General features: G+C 41.0%; 1 protein-coding gene across 1 annotated transcript in view; it reads right to left on the reverse strand.

Moving 5' to 3' along the window:
* MXD1 (MAX dimerization protein 1) overlaps positions 1-15,028 on the reverse strand; it is a 28,862-nt gene extending 13,834 nt beyond the window's left edge. Inside the window, exons 1-3 of the mRNA XM_003922657.4 lie at positions 14,714-15,028; positions 13,892-13,991; positions 8,376-8,405 (exon numbers count right to left, since the gene is read on the reverse strand). Of these exons, the coding sequence (XP_003922706.1) occupies positions 8,376-8,405; positions 13,892-13,991; positions 14,714-14,786 (203 nt within the window). The 5' untranslated portion in view covers positions 14,787-15,028. The remainder of the gene's footprint in view (positions 1-8,375; positions 8,406-13,891; positions 13,992-14,713) is intronic.
* Between the last annotated feature and the right edge of the window lie 1,256 nt (positions 15,029-16,284).

The following is a 16,284-nucleotide window of genomic DNA, read 5'->3' on the forward strand; positions in this document are numbered from 1 at the left end:
AAAAGATATTCAGATACCACATATTTCTGTTGTTAGTTTTCCTTAACTCTTGCCAGCCATGAATTAATTAAATTAAATATCCAAGTGAAGGAAGTTATTAATGAACAAGGTGCCAAGCTGTTTGAGGCACCAGCCCCTACCAGAGCTTTGACACTGACAGAGGGCACCTGGGCTGAATTCTGAATGCAGTTCTTATTTCTGCCTCCAGACTCATTCTTCCTTGATTCTACCTGTGGATCTCTCTCAGGCTAGTAGATCTGCAAATTGGGTAATGGATTCAACAGAGAAGGATTATTAGGTAGATGGTGCTATCTGTGGATAGTGCCTCCTGCATTTAATATACTACCCTTAAAGTTCTTCCTGACTTGGATGTAGTCAAGACCAGAAGTAATATCAAATGAGGGTGTGTGTGTTTGTGTGTGTGTGTGTGTGTGTGTGTGTGTGTGTGTGTGTCTGTTTGAGGGAAGCACTGTTATCTGTGATTACTTTCTTTACTGAAAGTATAACAGGCTGGGCCGGGCATGGTGGTTTACGCCTGTAATCCCAGCACTTTGGGAGGGCAAGGCGGGTGGATCACCTGAGGTCAGTAGTTCGAGACCAGCCTGGCCAACATAGTGAAATCCTGTCTCTACTAAAAATTAGCTGGGTGTGATGGTGGGCACCTGTAGTCCCATCTACTCAAGAGGCTGAGGCAGGAGAATCACTTGAACCTGGGAGGCGGAGGTTGCAGGGAGCCGAGATTGCACCACTGTACTCCAGCCTGGGAGACAGCAAAAGACTCTGTCTTAAAAAAAAAAAAAAAAAAGAGTAACAGGCAGGGTACAGTGGCTCACAGCTGTAATCCTAGCACTTTGGGAGACCAAGGCAGGTGGATCACTTGAGGCCAGGAGTTTAAGACCAGCCTGGGCAACATGGAGAAACCCCATCTCTACTAACAATACAAAAACTAGCCAGGCATGGTGTTGCACATCTGTAATCTCAATTACTCAGGAAGCTGAGGCACAAGAATTGCTTGAACCCAGGAGACAGAGGTTGCAGTGAGCCAAGACTGTGCCACTGTACTCTGGCCTGGGTGACAGAGTAAGACTACATCTCAAAAAAAAAAAAAAAAAAAAAAGAACTATTATGTTATGTTCTGCTGCTTTCTTAAGTCCTAGGCTATATTTTCTTTCTTTTTTTTTTTTTTTTTCTGCATTGTCAATGAGGCTGGAGTACAGTGGTGCCATCACAGCTCATTGTAGCCTCAACCTCACAGGCTCAATCAATCCTTCCACCTCGGCCTCCTGAGTAGTAGTGACTACAGGTACACACCAGCATGCCTAGCTAATTAAAAAAAATTTTTTTTGTACAGACGGGTCTCACTGTGTTGCCCAGGTTGGTCTTGAATTCCTTGGCTTAAGTGATCCTCCTACCTCGGCCTCCCAAAGTGCTGGGATTACAGGTGTGAGCCACCACACCCAGCTAGTCTTGGGATATCATACTGAGTAAGATCAAGTCCCTACCTTTGAGGTACTTAAAATTTAGTTGGAGTTCTCAAATATGTAGATGAATTGTTGCAGAATGATTTGTAGGAGCTACATTCAAAGCCTTACAAATATCAGCTCTGCCTAAAGTTACAGAATGGGCTCCCTTTTGCCCTTACCAAACATGTTCTTTCTTTTCCATCACCCTCAAACATCTCATCTGACTTAACTTCTTTCCAAGCTTCCGTAGCTTATCATAACCTTCTTTTCCTTTCCAAATAGATCACCCTAAGAAGGGCAGCCTGTTTAACTCTGAGGCTTCACCATTTTATCACCTATCTTGGTATGGGCACAAACTTAGCCAATTAAATAGCATCATAAATCCTATAAAATAATTGAAGGTTGAACAAAAATAATTTTAGCTATGGATCTGTATGAACTGTACAGTAAGGAAAAGGGGTATGTAGTACAGAGTCAGAAGTAACAAGTCTTATTAATGGGACTTGTAGAATTCATCCCTTCAAGTGTCAAGGATCACAAAAGATTCTGCATTGAGAACAAAGACCTACTGCATTAAACAGAAAAAAAAAATCGAGGTGAAGACTACAAGTCATGCTTTGAGGGGGGATAAATACTTTCCTCCTTTTTCCAAAATGATCCCTTTATAAACAATTGCCAAATGCATCATTATTCCCAACTTAACTGGAACCCTAAAAGGTTTTGAAGATTCCTCACAATTGTGCTGATAAATCTTTGCAGAAAATACAAAGATAGTAATATACTCAGTGAATAATACATAAATATCAATTTATGGTGGCTACATTTTGGAGATATATATTAATGAGATGTACTAATAAAGAAGTGATCTTTATTAAAGTATGAAATACATAAGGTACATCTCATTAATACTTCCTTTTCAGAGCCTACTTTTCAAATACAACATACATATTATGAGTAGTACTTGCTAGCTCTATCCCACTGTTTGACTATTAATGCCTATCACAAAAAGTCAGGGAGTAGCCCCAGGCCTCCAGGTAGGAGACTGGAAATTGGTCAAATGACCAGCATGTATCTCTCCTCCAAGTCTTGCCCAAGTCAGGTGTCACCTACTTAAGGGGTATAGTACAAGAAAGATCAATTCTTATACAAATGTGAGTTCTCTTCCAGATCACCAATATAGACTGGATTTGCACACTGATTGTTGTGCCCCTCCTTCATAATAACCTTACTCCATGTTGCAACAAACATGGACTTGTTACATCATAGAGTGAAATCTGAATGTGGTCAAGAAAGTTCAGAAACAAGAGTGATGCAATGAATACCACAACTCAGGCCCAGTGCAAAAGTCAGGCCCCACAGAAATCTTTTGTCACAGGGTCAAAAGAGGTAGTATCTCTAGCAGGCACCTAATTCCAGCAAGGCCTGCATATCACTATTCCAGAAAAATGGATGTTTACTATTAAAGGAGATGCCAGAGTCACCTTTTGAAAAAAAGAGTCCATTCTACCACCTGGTTCCTGACCTATTGGCTGTAGCTTACATGTATTTGCTCAGTCTCCCTTTGCGGAGGTGCTCATTGAAAGGCATTTAAAGTGGAGGTATTCTCAGTTAAGAGAAAGAAATAGCAGAATTATCATCAATAAAGGGTATATAACAACAAAATATTCAAATTTTTTAAATATTCCACAATAATTAATCAGTTAACTAAAACGGGAAACCAACAGCAATCTAAAAATATATAAATCCAGGAATACCTTTTACAGGACATGTATAAGACCTGTGTGGAAAACTTTGCTACAAAACTTTGAGACAGAAGGGAGATCTAAATAAATTAAGACACACACCAAATCCTGGATGAAAAGATCTAATATATAAGCATGAATTTTTTAAGGTTAGTTTATACTGGAATTACGTAATGTCAATTTTTAAACTTCTAAAAGAATTCAAAGGTTGGGGAATTCATAGATTAAAAAATTTTTCAGGAAAAAAACTGGTGAAAATAGCTAAGAGTATGGAAAAATTAAAAAAGGAGAATGAAAGGATATATATTGGCATAGGAAGAAGAGATGGATCAATGGACTGGAAAGACAAGTCTAGAAAGAGACTTAGCCATAAACAAAAATTAAGTATATACCAAAGGTAGCAACTCGAATCAGTGAGGGAAGACTAATTCAGTAAAGCGAAACGATAAACTGGACAGTTCTGTGATAGAAAAAGTGTCAATATCTTTCATATATAAGTCCTTTATATTATGAAAACTTTTTACAATTAATTAAAAGATAAATTCTTCAGTAGAAAATTGGGCAAAGGTTATTTAATAGACAATTTACACAAAGAGACATACAGAGTCAAAGACATAAAAACTGTTCAACTATGCTAGTAGTATAAGAAATACAAATTAAAACAAGTTGCCTGTGTGGTTTTTTATTTTTTACTTATCAAACTCATAAAGGTTTTAAGTTATAACATCAACTTGTGAAGTGCAGGGAAAACACTGCCTGTAACCTGCCTGGTGGAAAATCCAGCAATCCTAAAAACATGTACACCACCAATTCCACAGCTAAAAATTTATCCTAAGGAAATAATTATAAATGTTGGACAGAGATTTTTCTACAGGTGGTTTAAGAAAGCATTCTTTACGTTCTGGAAGACTCTGAACTAGGGGATTGATTACATGAGGTTTAACATATCCATATGATATAATACTGGGCATTAAGTAATGCTGGAAAGGAGATTTTACGACATTGGAAAATCTTTGTAACTGGAAAAGATGTGACAAATTATTACTATACAATCCCATGTTGGTTAAAAAAAGTATACACAAAAGTCTAGATGGATATAGAACAAATATTAGCAGGTATGACCTCTGAGAGGACTATTACAGGTTATTTTTATATTCTTTGTGCTTTTCTGAATTTTCTAACTTTCTACGCAAAACTATATTTTCAGCTATTTTCCAGAACAATTGGAAAGCTGTATTTCAAAGTTCCACTGGTTTTCTGGGAGTGCTAGAACTATGGACAATTTAAATTTTTAGCATTATTTTCTATATTTCTCAAAATTTTCTGCAAGATTAGTTTAAAAAAAGAAAACCCACACACACAAACAACCCCCAAGGGTGTTTTCTTAGGAGATCAGACTCAGAAAATTAGTTAAAATGCAGAGAAACACAGGCCATGTGCTGACTGCCAAACCCCCTGTAGAGTAATATTCATCTGCGCTCCTCCCCAGCAGTGCTTAGCCTTTGCTGGCTCTGTAGTCCCAGCACCTACTACACGGCATCTTAGATGCTCAACACCTGTTCTGTTCAATAGAAAATACTACCACCACCATTCTAGGAAGTCCTTTATTGTTCCATCAATGCCAAGACACTTCAAAGTGCTGGTGTTGGGTATAATATCCTTACAGTGATGTCCCGATAACATAGAGTAACATGAATTATTTAGCATCTCTAAAGTGCCATAGAAAAGGTTTTGATTCAAGAAAACTAATCCAGGTATAATCAATTCTGCAATATCAAGAAAAGGGAAAATCCCATTGCTAGAAGTTCTTCTCCTAATTTGCCTTTTCTTCTTCTTATTTTTTTTTTTTTTTTTTTTTTTTTAGAGCCATGGCAATCTTTTTACACTTGATTTTAGCCAAAAGGTCGAGAAGTAATGAAAGCCATGATAATCTTTTTATGCAATGTTATAAGGTAAAAAATGGCTAAAGTGTATTAGCATTCACCAGAGTGGTATTCTTTTATAGGACTCAGCTACTAAAACCAGGGAGAGGACAAAAGCAGCTGTTCAACTGACCTCAAAATTCTGACATTCTTAAGCCTCCACGCTAATAAGAGAGAAGAGCCCAACAACTTTAACCTCCCCTGAACTGCAGCAACCAATGCTTGCTTAAAGTAAGTAAACTGAGTCCTGATTTTCCTTCTCTTCTGTTCACATGCTCTAAGCTAGAAAGATGATCAAGACCTTAAAAGACCAAATTCCAAAAAAGAAAAGAAGGAAAGTAAATAACTAACCTTTCAACAAGCAAAAATTTTCTGGTCATATGGAAGCAAGCTCAATTACAGGCAGCTTGCCTAGTGCTGACTTCACGTCCAGTTTTCTAGAATTTTTACCTCCGGCCTCTTGTGCACACCTCAATCTTAGCACTTAGTATATTAACTGAAACTTTCTCTGAATCTTTCCCAATGGAAAAACTGCACATTTCTCTGTGATGGGGACCTTGATGATTCAATACCCCAGTATGAAGGCATTTAATACCCAGTAACATGCACAAATTCTGAGGCCACCATAGACAGAAAATAAACATCCCTGAGGAGGTAAAATAAATACTACAATTGGCATTCTGTGGCATTCTGCAGAGGCAAAAGTCACAAAGCTTTAATAAGTCTTTACGTGAAGGGATCAAATTTTAATAATAATAAAAATAAATACCGAAGTAAAATATTAGAGGTGTGAAGAACTAGGAGATTTTTCAGCAGAAATAGTCCTGGTTTACCCACGTCACTGCATAAGCAGGAAGAAGGGAGAGAATCTGAAGAGAAAATCTAAAGATGAGAAAGAGAAGCCACAGCTGACTACCTTTCCACCTTAGGAAGAGATACTTTTGAGTTTCTAGTTCATTATATGTAAATACCTAAAGCATAAAGGAAACTTCAACTTAAAACATGGTTGGTCACAATCACAGAACACTTAAAAGGGAATAAGAAGGGATGACCAGAAGCATATAAGCAGTGAGGCACACTTACCATCACACACACACACACATACACACACACACACACACACACACACACGCCCTCTTTCAAGATTCTACCTGCCTGGCAAGGGTTTGGTCTGCCCTTTCACTGATGAAACAAATATTCAGATCCTGACTTTCAGAGTCAGGCTCCTTTTTCAAAGAAGGTTTGCAGGAAATAACCAGATGTATTTACAGAGCCATCATTACATATCATTTTCTTGTTCATGCAGGGCACTGAGAAAGCACTCAATTTGGATGGGTAGCCCACATTTCAAATTGATGGGAGCTCAGAGACCAGAATGAGGCTAGTTCAATGGTTCTCCACCATGGCTGCACATGAGCATTACCTGGGGAGCTTTTGAAACATAGTAGTGCAGAGCCTCAACCCAAACCAATTAAATCAGAATTGCTAAGGGTAAGATCCGGGCATTATTTTATTTGTTTGTCTGTTTATTTTAAAAGCACCACAAAAAGTTGTCTTTTTTTTTTTTTTTTCAATATTGTAAAAGCAAGTGGTTTTTTTGTTGTTGTCATTTTGGGTGAGGGTTTTTTTTTTTCTTTTTTTTTGGTGTTTACTAGAAAAACAAGAAAATTTGCTTTAAAATACTCTATCAGGAGAGGTGGTTTTGCTTATAGAAGACTGGCAAAATGTTGATAATTACTGAAGATGGGTAATGGATACATAGGAGTTGATTACATTAGTCACTCTACTTTTGTAGATCTGAAATTTTCTTTTTTTTTTTTTTTTTTTTTTTTTGAGATGGAGTCTCACTCTGTTGCCCAGACCAGAGTGCAGTGGTGGGATCTTGGCTCACTGCAACCTCCACCTCTCAGGCTCAAGCAATTCTCCTGCTTCAGCCTCCTAAGTGGCTGGGATTACAGGCGCATGCCACCATACCCAGCTACTTTTTGTATTTTTAGTTCAAACAGGGTTTTACCATGTTGGTCTTGAACTCCTGACCTCAGGTGATCCACCACCTCAGCCTCCCAAAGTGCTGGGATTACAGGTGTGGGTCACCATGCTTGGCCAAATTTGAAATTTTCTATAATAAAAAGTTATTTTATAGTATCAGCAGAAATAAACCTTTGTTCTCTACCCCCACCAGAAAATATACAAGCATGTGTGTATAATGTGTTTAAATAATAATATATTTAAAAATACACAAAAAACTGGCCGGGCGCGGTGGCTCAAGCCTGTAATCCCAGCACTTTGGGAGGCCGAGGCGGGTGGATCACAAGGTCAAGAGATCAAGACCATCCTGGTCAACAAGGTGAAACCCCATCTCTACTAAAAATACAAAAAATTAGCTGGGCATGGTGGCACATGCCTGTAATCCCAACTGCTCAGGAGGCTGAGGCAGGAGAATTGCCTGAACCCAGAAGGCGGAGGTTGCGGTGAGCCGAGATCGTGCCATTGCACTCCAGCCTGGGTAACAAGAGTGAAACTCCGTCTCAAAAAAAAAAAAAAATACACAAAAAGCTTTACAAGTGATTCTAATGTGCAACCAGATTTGAGAACCACTCAGCTGCCTCAATGAAGGAGGGGCAACTTGATTTGGAAAATTAAGCCCAAAAGGCAATCCAGGTGAGAGAGATTCCACTCAGGCTTGTGGAAAGATGGAGCCCAGTGAGGGTGGCGGGCCTCCTCTGGTAAGGCACCAACTCCACAATTTCTGCCATGCATACATTTGCCTGAATTTTGAGACTCTTCATTCACAAGTAAACTGCAAATACACATACATACACATGTTAAAACATATGTGTTAATACATACACACATGTGTATTACGTTTGTGGATATACATATATATCTGTGTATATGTGATTTAATATAACACTGCCAATTATATTCAGTAGCAGGTAATTTTTAAAAACACTATTTGTGGAAACGTTACCTCTGACTTAAAATGCTTTGGTCTATGGAACAGTCATTCAAAGGCCTTCCTCATGAGTGGCCTGGTCGGGGTGAGGGTTAGGGGTGAGGTCTTTTAACTGGCAAGCTCCACATCTATCTAAGTGATTTATGAGCAATGCTGCTTCGAGGGCCCTTGGTAAATTCTGAAATCAGATGCTACTAGTGGGAAGAGTCAAAAAGAGCAACCAAGTCTGAACTTAATGAATACAGAACGAAACAAAACTCCCTGCATTCCACCTCCCAAATTCCCAACTCACCTATTCTTCTCCATTTCATTGTGAGTTGATCTGAAAGAGGAAACAATAAGAGAAGAATAAGATATTCTTATCTTAAAGAACTACTTCAACACCAATACAATTATTTTAACTTCTTTCTCTCCGAAGTTGGTAGGAGAGATGCAGAAAGGGGAAAAAATTCACTGGGCTCTACTAAAAAAAGTAGTCCATTTGAAGAGTTAGATAAATGTAAATACCTAAAATAGAGTTCAAGGTAAAGCGACAAACCAAGACGCATGCATTCTCTAGTGGAAAAATCATCCATTTTAAGGCAAGAAATAAAAGGGGTCTATTTATACAAAAACAGCTGCCACAATGCAATATGAATTTGTGTTATGTAACATCACAAAGCTTTCTTTAGGCTAAGGGTAGAACAGTGGAGGTAGCACCCCTACCCAATCCCTGAAGTTTTCCCTTGGGGTAGCATACACCAAAATTTTGTGTAAAGTTGCTTGACTATACTGTTTTAAATAGTAAAAAAACCAAACAAACGAAAAAACAAAAAACCCTCCCCAATCTTCTGACTCCCTGGAGCAACTATCATGTACAAGATGCTACTGTTAAATAGCTACCAAATGATTTTAGGAAGGGGTTTCCAAAGCTCAGCTCAACATAAAGATGATAGGTTGGTTAAAGCAGAAGTTAGGGAAATGTGAAGTCCAGCTGTGCCACGGACTGGTACTGTGAAATAAATAAAATTCTTTACCATCCTGTCACTGGTTAACCTGCCTATAAAATGGGAATAAAAATAATTACCAATTATTTACTGAACAAGTATGGATCAATGAGGTAACAACTGTAAAGCTGGTTAGAGAGCCTTGGATGAAAGGTGTGATGGATATGAAACCATATCATTAGTGTATTTGTGACTGACCTTAAAGAGAAGGTCTGGTCTAAGACTTTATGGACAAGTTTTCACAAAGTCATAAGACGTCAATGTGGTCCCTTTAGTGTCCTCCTCACACAACCCCTTCCTAACTAGGTATAAACTTGGAAGAACCTACCAGCATTATAAAGAAGCTGAATCTTGACCTTTCTTATGAAAATTCTCTAGAATTTAACCAGCTCAGGAGTTTACTACCTGGTTCACCTCATGAATTCTGTGGGGCCACACTCAGCACCTTACTGGGCCTAGGAGATAAATTCTCACAGCAATCACGGAGGAATGTCACTTTAAGAGTGCTCAGCCGCTCACGTACATCAGGAGCACCACCACCAAGTTCACTCATCAGAGAATAAGGACAGTGAGTGTTGGGGGGTGGCACGGGAAGTGAGGAGGTTGCCTTGAAATGAGAAATTCCCAACCTAGCATTAAAACTTCTCTTCCACAAGGACCTTGGGGATCAATTTTTATTCATGAAGAGAAAACAAAGGAGAAAATCATGACAGTATTTTTAACTTTGGAATATTTGTTTTCTAGGTAAACAATACATGGACCTCATGTATTCAAACCAATTCAAAACTGGTTAACTTAAAAGTTTTAGGCCGGGCGCGGTGACTCATGCCTGTAATCCCAGCACTTTGGGAGGCCAAGGCGGGTGGATCACAAGGTCAGTAGATTGAGACCATCCTGGCCAACATGGTGAAACCCTGTCTCTACTAAAAATATAAAAATTAGCTGGGTATGGTGGTGCATGCCTGTAATCCCAGCTACTCAGGAGGCTGAGGCGGGAGAATTGCTTGAACCAAGAAGTCAGAGGTTGCAGTGAGCCGAGATCACCCCAGCCTGGGCAACAGAGCAAGACTCCGTTTCAAAAAAAAAAACAAGTTTTAAATGGTCAGTCATGGTGGCTCAGATCTGTAATCCCAGCACTTTGGAAGGCTGAGGCAGGAGAATTGCTTGAACTCAGGAGTTGAACACGAGTGTGGGCAACACAGCAAGATCCCATCTCAATTAAAGAGAAATAAAATTTTTTACATTGATTCGCTTGGTTATCCCTCAGCATTCTCCAGTCACATTGTGCTATAGTTAACAAGAATCTGGCCTGTACTGCAAACCTTGGGCTCTAAAGCACATGGCATTTTAGTTTTAACCGGGACTAATAAGTTCAAAGCCTGACAGATTTTTTTTTAAATGGATGAAAGTAGATGGGCACAGTAGCTCATGCCTGTAATCCCAGCACTTTGGGAGGCTTAGGCAGGTGGATCACTAGAGGTCAGGAGTTTGAGACCAGCCTGGCCAACATGGCAAAACCCTGTCTTTACTAAAAGTACAAAAATTAGCTGGGCATGGTCATGTGTGCCTGTAATCCCAGCTACTGGGAAGGCTGAGGCAGGAGAATCACTTGAACCCAGGAGGTAGATGTTGTAGTGAGCCGAGATGGTGCCACTGCACTATAGCCTAGGAGACAGAGCAAGACTCTGTCTCAAAAAATAAATAAATAAATAAAATGGATGAAAGTATATGCCAACTGCTGGTTGAGATTCTCCTGTTTACCTGTAGACAAAGACCATCCCTAGTAGGTGGAGGAAAGGAAAGGAATAGGTTGAGAAGATAGTAGAAAAAAACAGAACACAGAAAATTCTTACCAAAATATTCCTGGATTCTTTGAAAAGATATAGATAAACTAATAAAGTTATACACTTATGTAAAATTCCGAATTCCCAAAATAAACTTTTAAACAAATTCCATAGGAAGCACAACTCCTTACAAAATCAGAACAAAATTTTTAAAACTACAGATTTTATTTGATTAAGAGTGTTAAACACATGGTGCTTTTTAAAGGGGGACTTATACCTAATGACTTGAGCATTACTGAAGTGTATTTGGTTTACTGAAACTGAATTATTAATAAAAAGCAGCCCATTCAAAAATGATCAGTTCAGAGACTGCCAGTCACCTCCACTGATGGGTAAACATTTACGTTTTAAGTTAAAGCATTATAAGAACACATTGATACATTGTGTCAAAACTATTTTCCATGTGATTATGGAAAAGAATGGATAACTCTGGAATCACTGATCAAGGTCAAATTTCACCATTTAAAAATACATTAAAAAAAGAAAAAAACTAAGCCAAATTATGGCATATCTGAGATAAACAGGAATAATCCTTGGGTTCAAAAGGACTCTTCATATCAGCTCACTCTAGCCACTGTCTTATAAAACAACTGGGTGGCAAGTCCTGAACTTCCTCTTTCACATGAGTGCCAATGCTTGCTTTACTAATTTAACAAAACATACTTTTAAAAAGTTCTGGATTTCAATTTTAAACAATTAGTAATTGACTTCAAAAATTAGTAGAAAAGAAAATTCCATCTTCCCATATTCCAGTAGTTCTATGGATAATTTCAAAAACAACTGATATTCATAATTTCATTTTTGTTTTTGTTGTTTTAATAAGTAACTAGAGAAATGTGAATAAGATCTGCATTTTCAGTTCCTAAGAAGTTTCCTATGTGGCTAAAGCTTATCTTTTATTGTCCAAGGAAAAGTACTCCCCCAGACTCTATGAGCAAAAAGCACAGCATTTCAACCTGTATGAACAAGAACAAACTGTTATCCAAGGGTTATGTAAACCAGCAGTAATCTCTCCCTATCCTTTACCTCAGTTCAAAATTCTGACCATACATGGCCGAGGATATAAAGCTCATTCAGACCACGGGGTCAAGCCGCTTTCTCTGTTAGGACTGCTTGTTCCTCAGAAAAGGAGCTATTCCAAATGGGTCATGAAGGAAATTATCACATTGAAAGAAAACTACCTGCTGTTGATTCACGTGTTTGTCTGGTGCTACCTCTAGGTTTCATCACGGTCTCTCAGAAATCCTTACACAACTAAATATATTACACTAACTCATTATCAGTCAAGTATATGGACAACTGTGATAACCCCATGTCTAACCATGGAAAGCAAACCAACCCATTAATAGAAGGATTTGTAGTCATTTTTTGGTGTCGTACTGATTATTAAAGAGAAGATAGTAAAAAGAATCCATTTCTTGGCTTGAGATTCTTAACTATTATTATTTTTCTTTCCTAATCAGCTTTTGGAACCAAGCCACTTCTCTTCAACATCTCATTTTCTTATCCCCACTACTGATTATCCCCTAGAACCTTCCTGTGAAACTCAGGAAAAAATAAAGTGTTAGGGTATTAAGCCTCAATAAATAACATGGACGATTCCTCTCTCAAATCATTGGTGGACAATAAAAGCAAAAATAGACTATGCTTTTCTAGAAAAATTAACTGAAAGGCCTCAAAATTATTCCAAACAAAATTAAAAAAAAAATACTTTAACAAAATGCAACACAGCTTGTTTTCATACCATTGCATATTACAAGTCAGTATTAACATCCTTCTTAAAGTGCCTCAGTATCCATGCACAAAACTACTGGCTACCACCTTCAGGTAACGATTAAGATGGAAGGACAAGCAAAACCCACCAGGTAATTACCAGGTTCATCCTTCATGTGCCATTCTTATTCAAGGGCATGGCACAAGTAATGACGCTCACATCGGGTTCCACCAGTGATACTAATGAGGTGAACCAAGTACAGAAGAAGCAGCAAGAACAAGTGATTTTTAAGTTTCAGTGGGAAATTCCCGGCTTTTAGTGATCTGTATTAAGCCACAGAAGCGATCCAAATAGTTACTTGCACGGAGTTATTCATTAGGGTGAGGGAGGGATAAGGATTCTAAACTAGTGATGAAAAGATCAATACTTTTAATTTACTGGCAGGAAAGGTATAGTTGAAGAAATCTAATAAAACAAATTTCCTAGCCAACAATATTTTAAGGGCAAAGAAGGAGGGAAAGGGGCAGTAACGTTGACTGACTATTTATATGTACCAGAAACTATGATATTAATATGTGATTTAACTGACCATTAACCAAATATCCAGTGAGCTTTACAGCTTTTAAGAACTACAGTATAAGACAATATATAAGGCTAACATGAAAAGGTCGTAGCATATTAATATTTTGGTATTATGTATTCCTCTATCACTAAAGAGGTAGGTTTAACCTCAATCATTCCTCTTTGCCATTACAAATAGAGGTAACAAATTAGAGTATCAAACAAACCACTGTATTTAATTTAAATGTCAAATATGAGATCCTAGCACTTGTGTCAAGTCAGGTACTTTAATATGTTTATAAAATCATCACTATGAAAAGTAAAAGAAATGGATAATGTCCTGCATTTCGACTTGCAGAAAACTTGCCCTGAATCTGCAACTTCTAAAGGCAAAATATTGTCACCATTGCTAATCTCACTTAAAGCTTCCACAGTGTTTTGTTCCAAAAGGGAAGAAAAGTGAAATTAAATTTTGAATAAAGTTCATAAAGAAATGTAAAACATTTCTATTTTTCTTTTCAGTTTCCTCAACTCAAACAGAAACAGCTTCCTGCAATGGCTTAAGTCCATGTGTACATTACTGAATCATGACTGCCACAATGTAATTTTATAGGGTTATAATCACAACAGGCAACTTACATTCAGCAATTTGTGTCACCTATAATACAATCTAAAAGAGAGAGAGAAACATTTACCAAATTACCTGCTACTGCTGTTATTCTTCTTGGATTTGTTCCTCCGTTTTAAGGCATCTCTGTCCTTGTTATTGTATGGTAACATGGAGGCATAACCATGTTCAGCTTCTAGAAAACCGGAGGATCCAGTTAATGAATGGGCCCAGAATATTTAATACTCTCCTCTACAGTATTTCCTTTTCCCTTTATTTATCTTTAAAAGAATATTGTGGAAATAATTAAATGGAGTAAGGTGGAATTCTGAGAACAATGATTTAAAAAAAAAAAAAACAACACTGCGTGAATACCCTCAGTTCGGAGCAGGTGTAAGGAGGATTCCAGCTGCTCATTGTTGAGAGACACAGTAGTGGCTAAGCTCACGCAGCCTGGGTTTCCCACTGGCAACGTCCAGCAGGTTGGTGCGGGTTAAGTGGAACCAGCCTCAGGCGAAGGTGCGGGACAAGCACCGTGAGCCGGTGACTGGGAGGCGCTGCTCCTCTGCCCCGGAGACTGGGGCGCCGGGCCCACCTGGGGGCCGGCCGGGACCAGCCCGGGTGAGGTAAACCAGGGAGGCTGACGGAGGGGGCCCCGGCCACCCACTCGTGAGGGGCTGGGGAAAAGGCGACGTTCGGGACCCTGGCGGGCCGCAGCCCCTTCTCCACCTCATTCATTGCTTTGGGGCAGCGGCGGCCTCCCCTCGGACCGCGCGTGGGGAGAGCCTGAGGGGTTGGGAGCGCTCGTGGTCTCCGCGCCTCCAACCACCCCCGGAGCGGCTGGGCGCCCGGACCTGAGGCCGGTCCCCCAGGACCCTCGGCCCCGGTTCGGGTGGACCCCTCCCCGTCCCCGTGCACCTCTCTCCCGCCGCTCCAGATAGTCGGCCGCCTCCAGCAGCATCTGGATGTTCATCCGAACCGCCGCCGCCATTCTGCACCGGGGCCGGAGCCACGGGACCAACCTCCACTGCCCACGGGCTCGCTGCCGCCGCCGGACCGCTGTGGACCCGGCTGTGGACCCCGCGGAGCAGGGCTGAGGGAGCCTCTCTGGCAACCACGCTCGACAAGAGAGGGAGGGGGCCCCTGAGCTGAGCACCGCCGACACTGTGACAGAACCCAGAGCAGAGCAGCAGCCGCCACCGCCGCGGAGTGTTTATCCCCGACTCACCATCCCCCCGCCCCCAGCCCCTTCTCTTGACAGGCCAGCTTCGGCCGCGTTCCTCATTGGGTCCCCCCAAAAATGCCCCGCCCCTGCACTTGTGCGATTGGGAGAGGGCTTCACGGCTCCACCCCGCAAAGTCCGCTCCTCTCGCTGGTTGGCCACACTTGACAAGGCCCGGGCTCCACCCCCTCTTTCCAATTGGTGACAGGATTCGCAACTCCGCCTCGGGCTCCTTCCTTGTTTCCCATTGGTTCTATACCAACAACCCTTTGCTTTGTTAGTATTGGTCAAGAGCTGTAGAAGGCAAGCACCTCGCCTATCTCCCATTGGTGAAGCTTTCGGAAACCTCCCAGCTACGATGATGTCACCTTTCTCCAGGCCAGGCGAGCCTTAAGTGGCTGGTGGTCAGCGACCTGGCTGCTCCTGACCAGGTCTGGCATTGGCTGGCAGGGCCGGCCAGGCGCTGGGCGGCGCTGATTCACCGGCCGCCGCGGAGCTCGGCTCCACCCGGCCCCGCCTCGGACCTGTTGCCAAGACCTCTCCCCGGGGAAAACTTCCGGGGACCTGCCAGGCATCCCTCGAATGGAAGGCAGGCATCTCGTGTCGTCGGGGCGCTCTGCCCCGCTGGTGTTCGGGGCCAGAGCCCTGGGTCTGGTGGCCGCGGCCCTGGAGGTTCCGGGCTTTGCGGAACTCCGGGTGGCAAGGGCCCAGCCGCGAATTCTCCCAAAGAGCGGTCCAGGCTAGTGGTCTGTGAGCCAGGAGCTCCGGTGGGCGCCACGTGGCTGCTGCGGGGCTTGAGAAGAAAAGCCTGGCCGATGTTAAATGCCCGCCGCCTGGCGTTTTTTCTGCCCTCAAAAAGAGGTGGAATCGGGCTGCTGTACAGCATTGAGCTCAGGCGCCTTTTCCGCCTCACCCCGGGAAGTGATGGAATAATTAATTACTTTCACGCGAGAGGGTTTTTAAAGCTCAGAGACTTCCTGAACCTACAGAATGGCACTGAACCATAAGAGTCTTTGACTTAAATCTCTTTTACGGTTTTCCCCTTCCTTTTAATTCTAGATGAAAGCATTCAAAAGAATACTCTAAGACGGCTGCAGATGCTGTGTTTCCGCATGGGGGTGGTACCAATATAAATGCTTAATAGAATGTTATGTATACAGAACTAAGAAGTTTAAAGATCGTTCCCTAAACCTATCAATTTTCGAGATGTAAGCTATCTGGCAAACCAAGATACAATGTCAATGTACTGACAGACATCTCCAATTTT

Source organism: Saimiri boliviensis, chromosome 1 (genome assembly GCF_048565385.1).
Source record: "Saimiri boliviensis isolate mSaiBol1 chromosome 1, mSaiBol1.pri, whole genome shotgun sequence".
NCBI lineage: Eukaryota > Metazoa > Chordata > Mammalia > Primates > Cebidae > Saimiri > Saimiri boliviensis.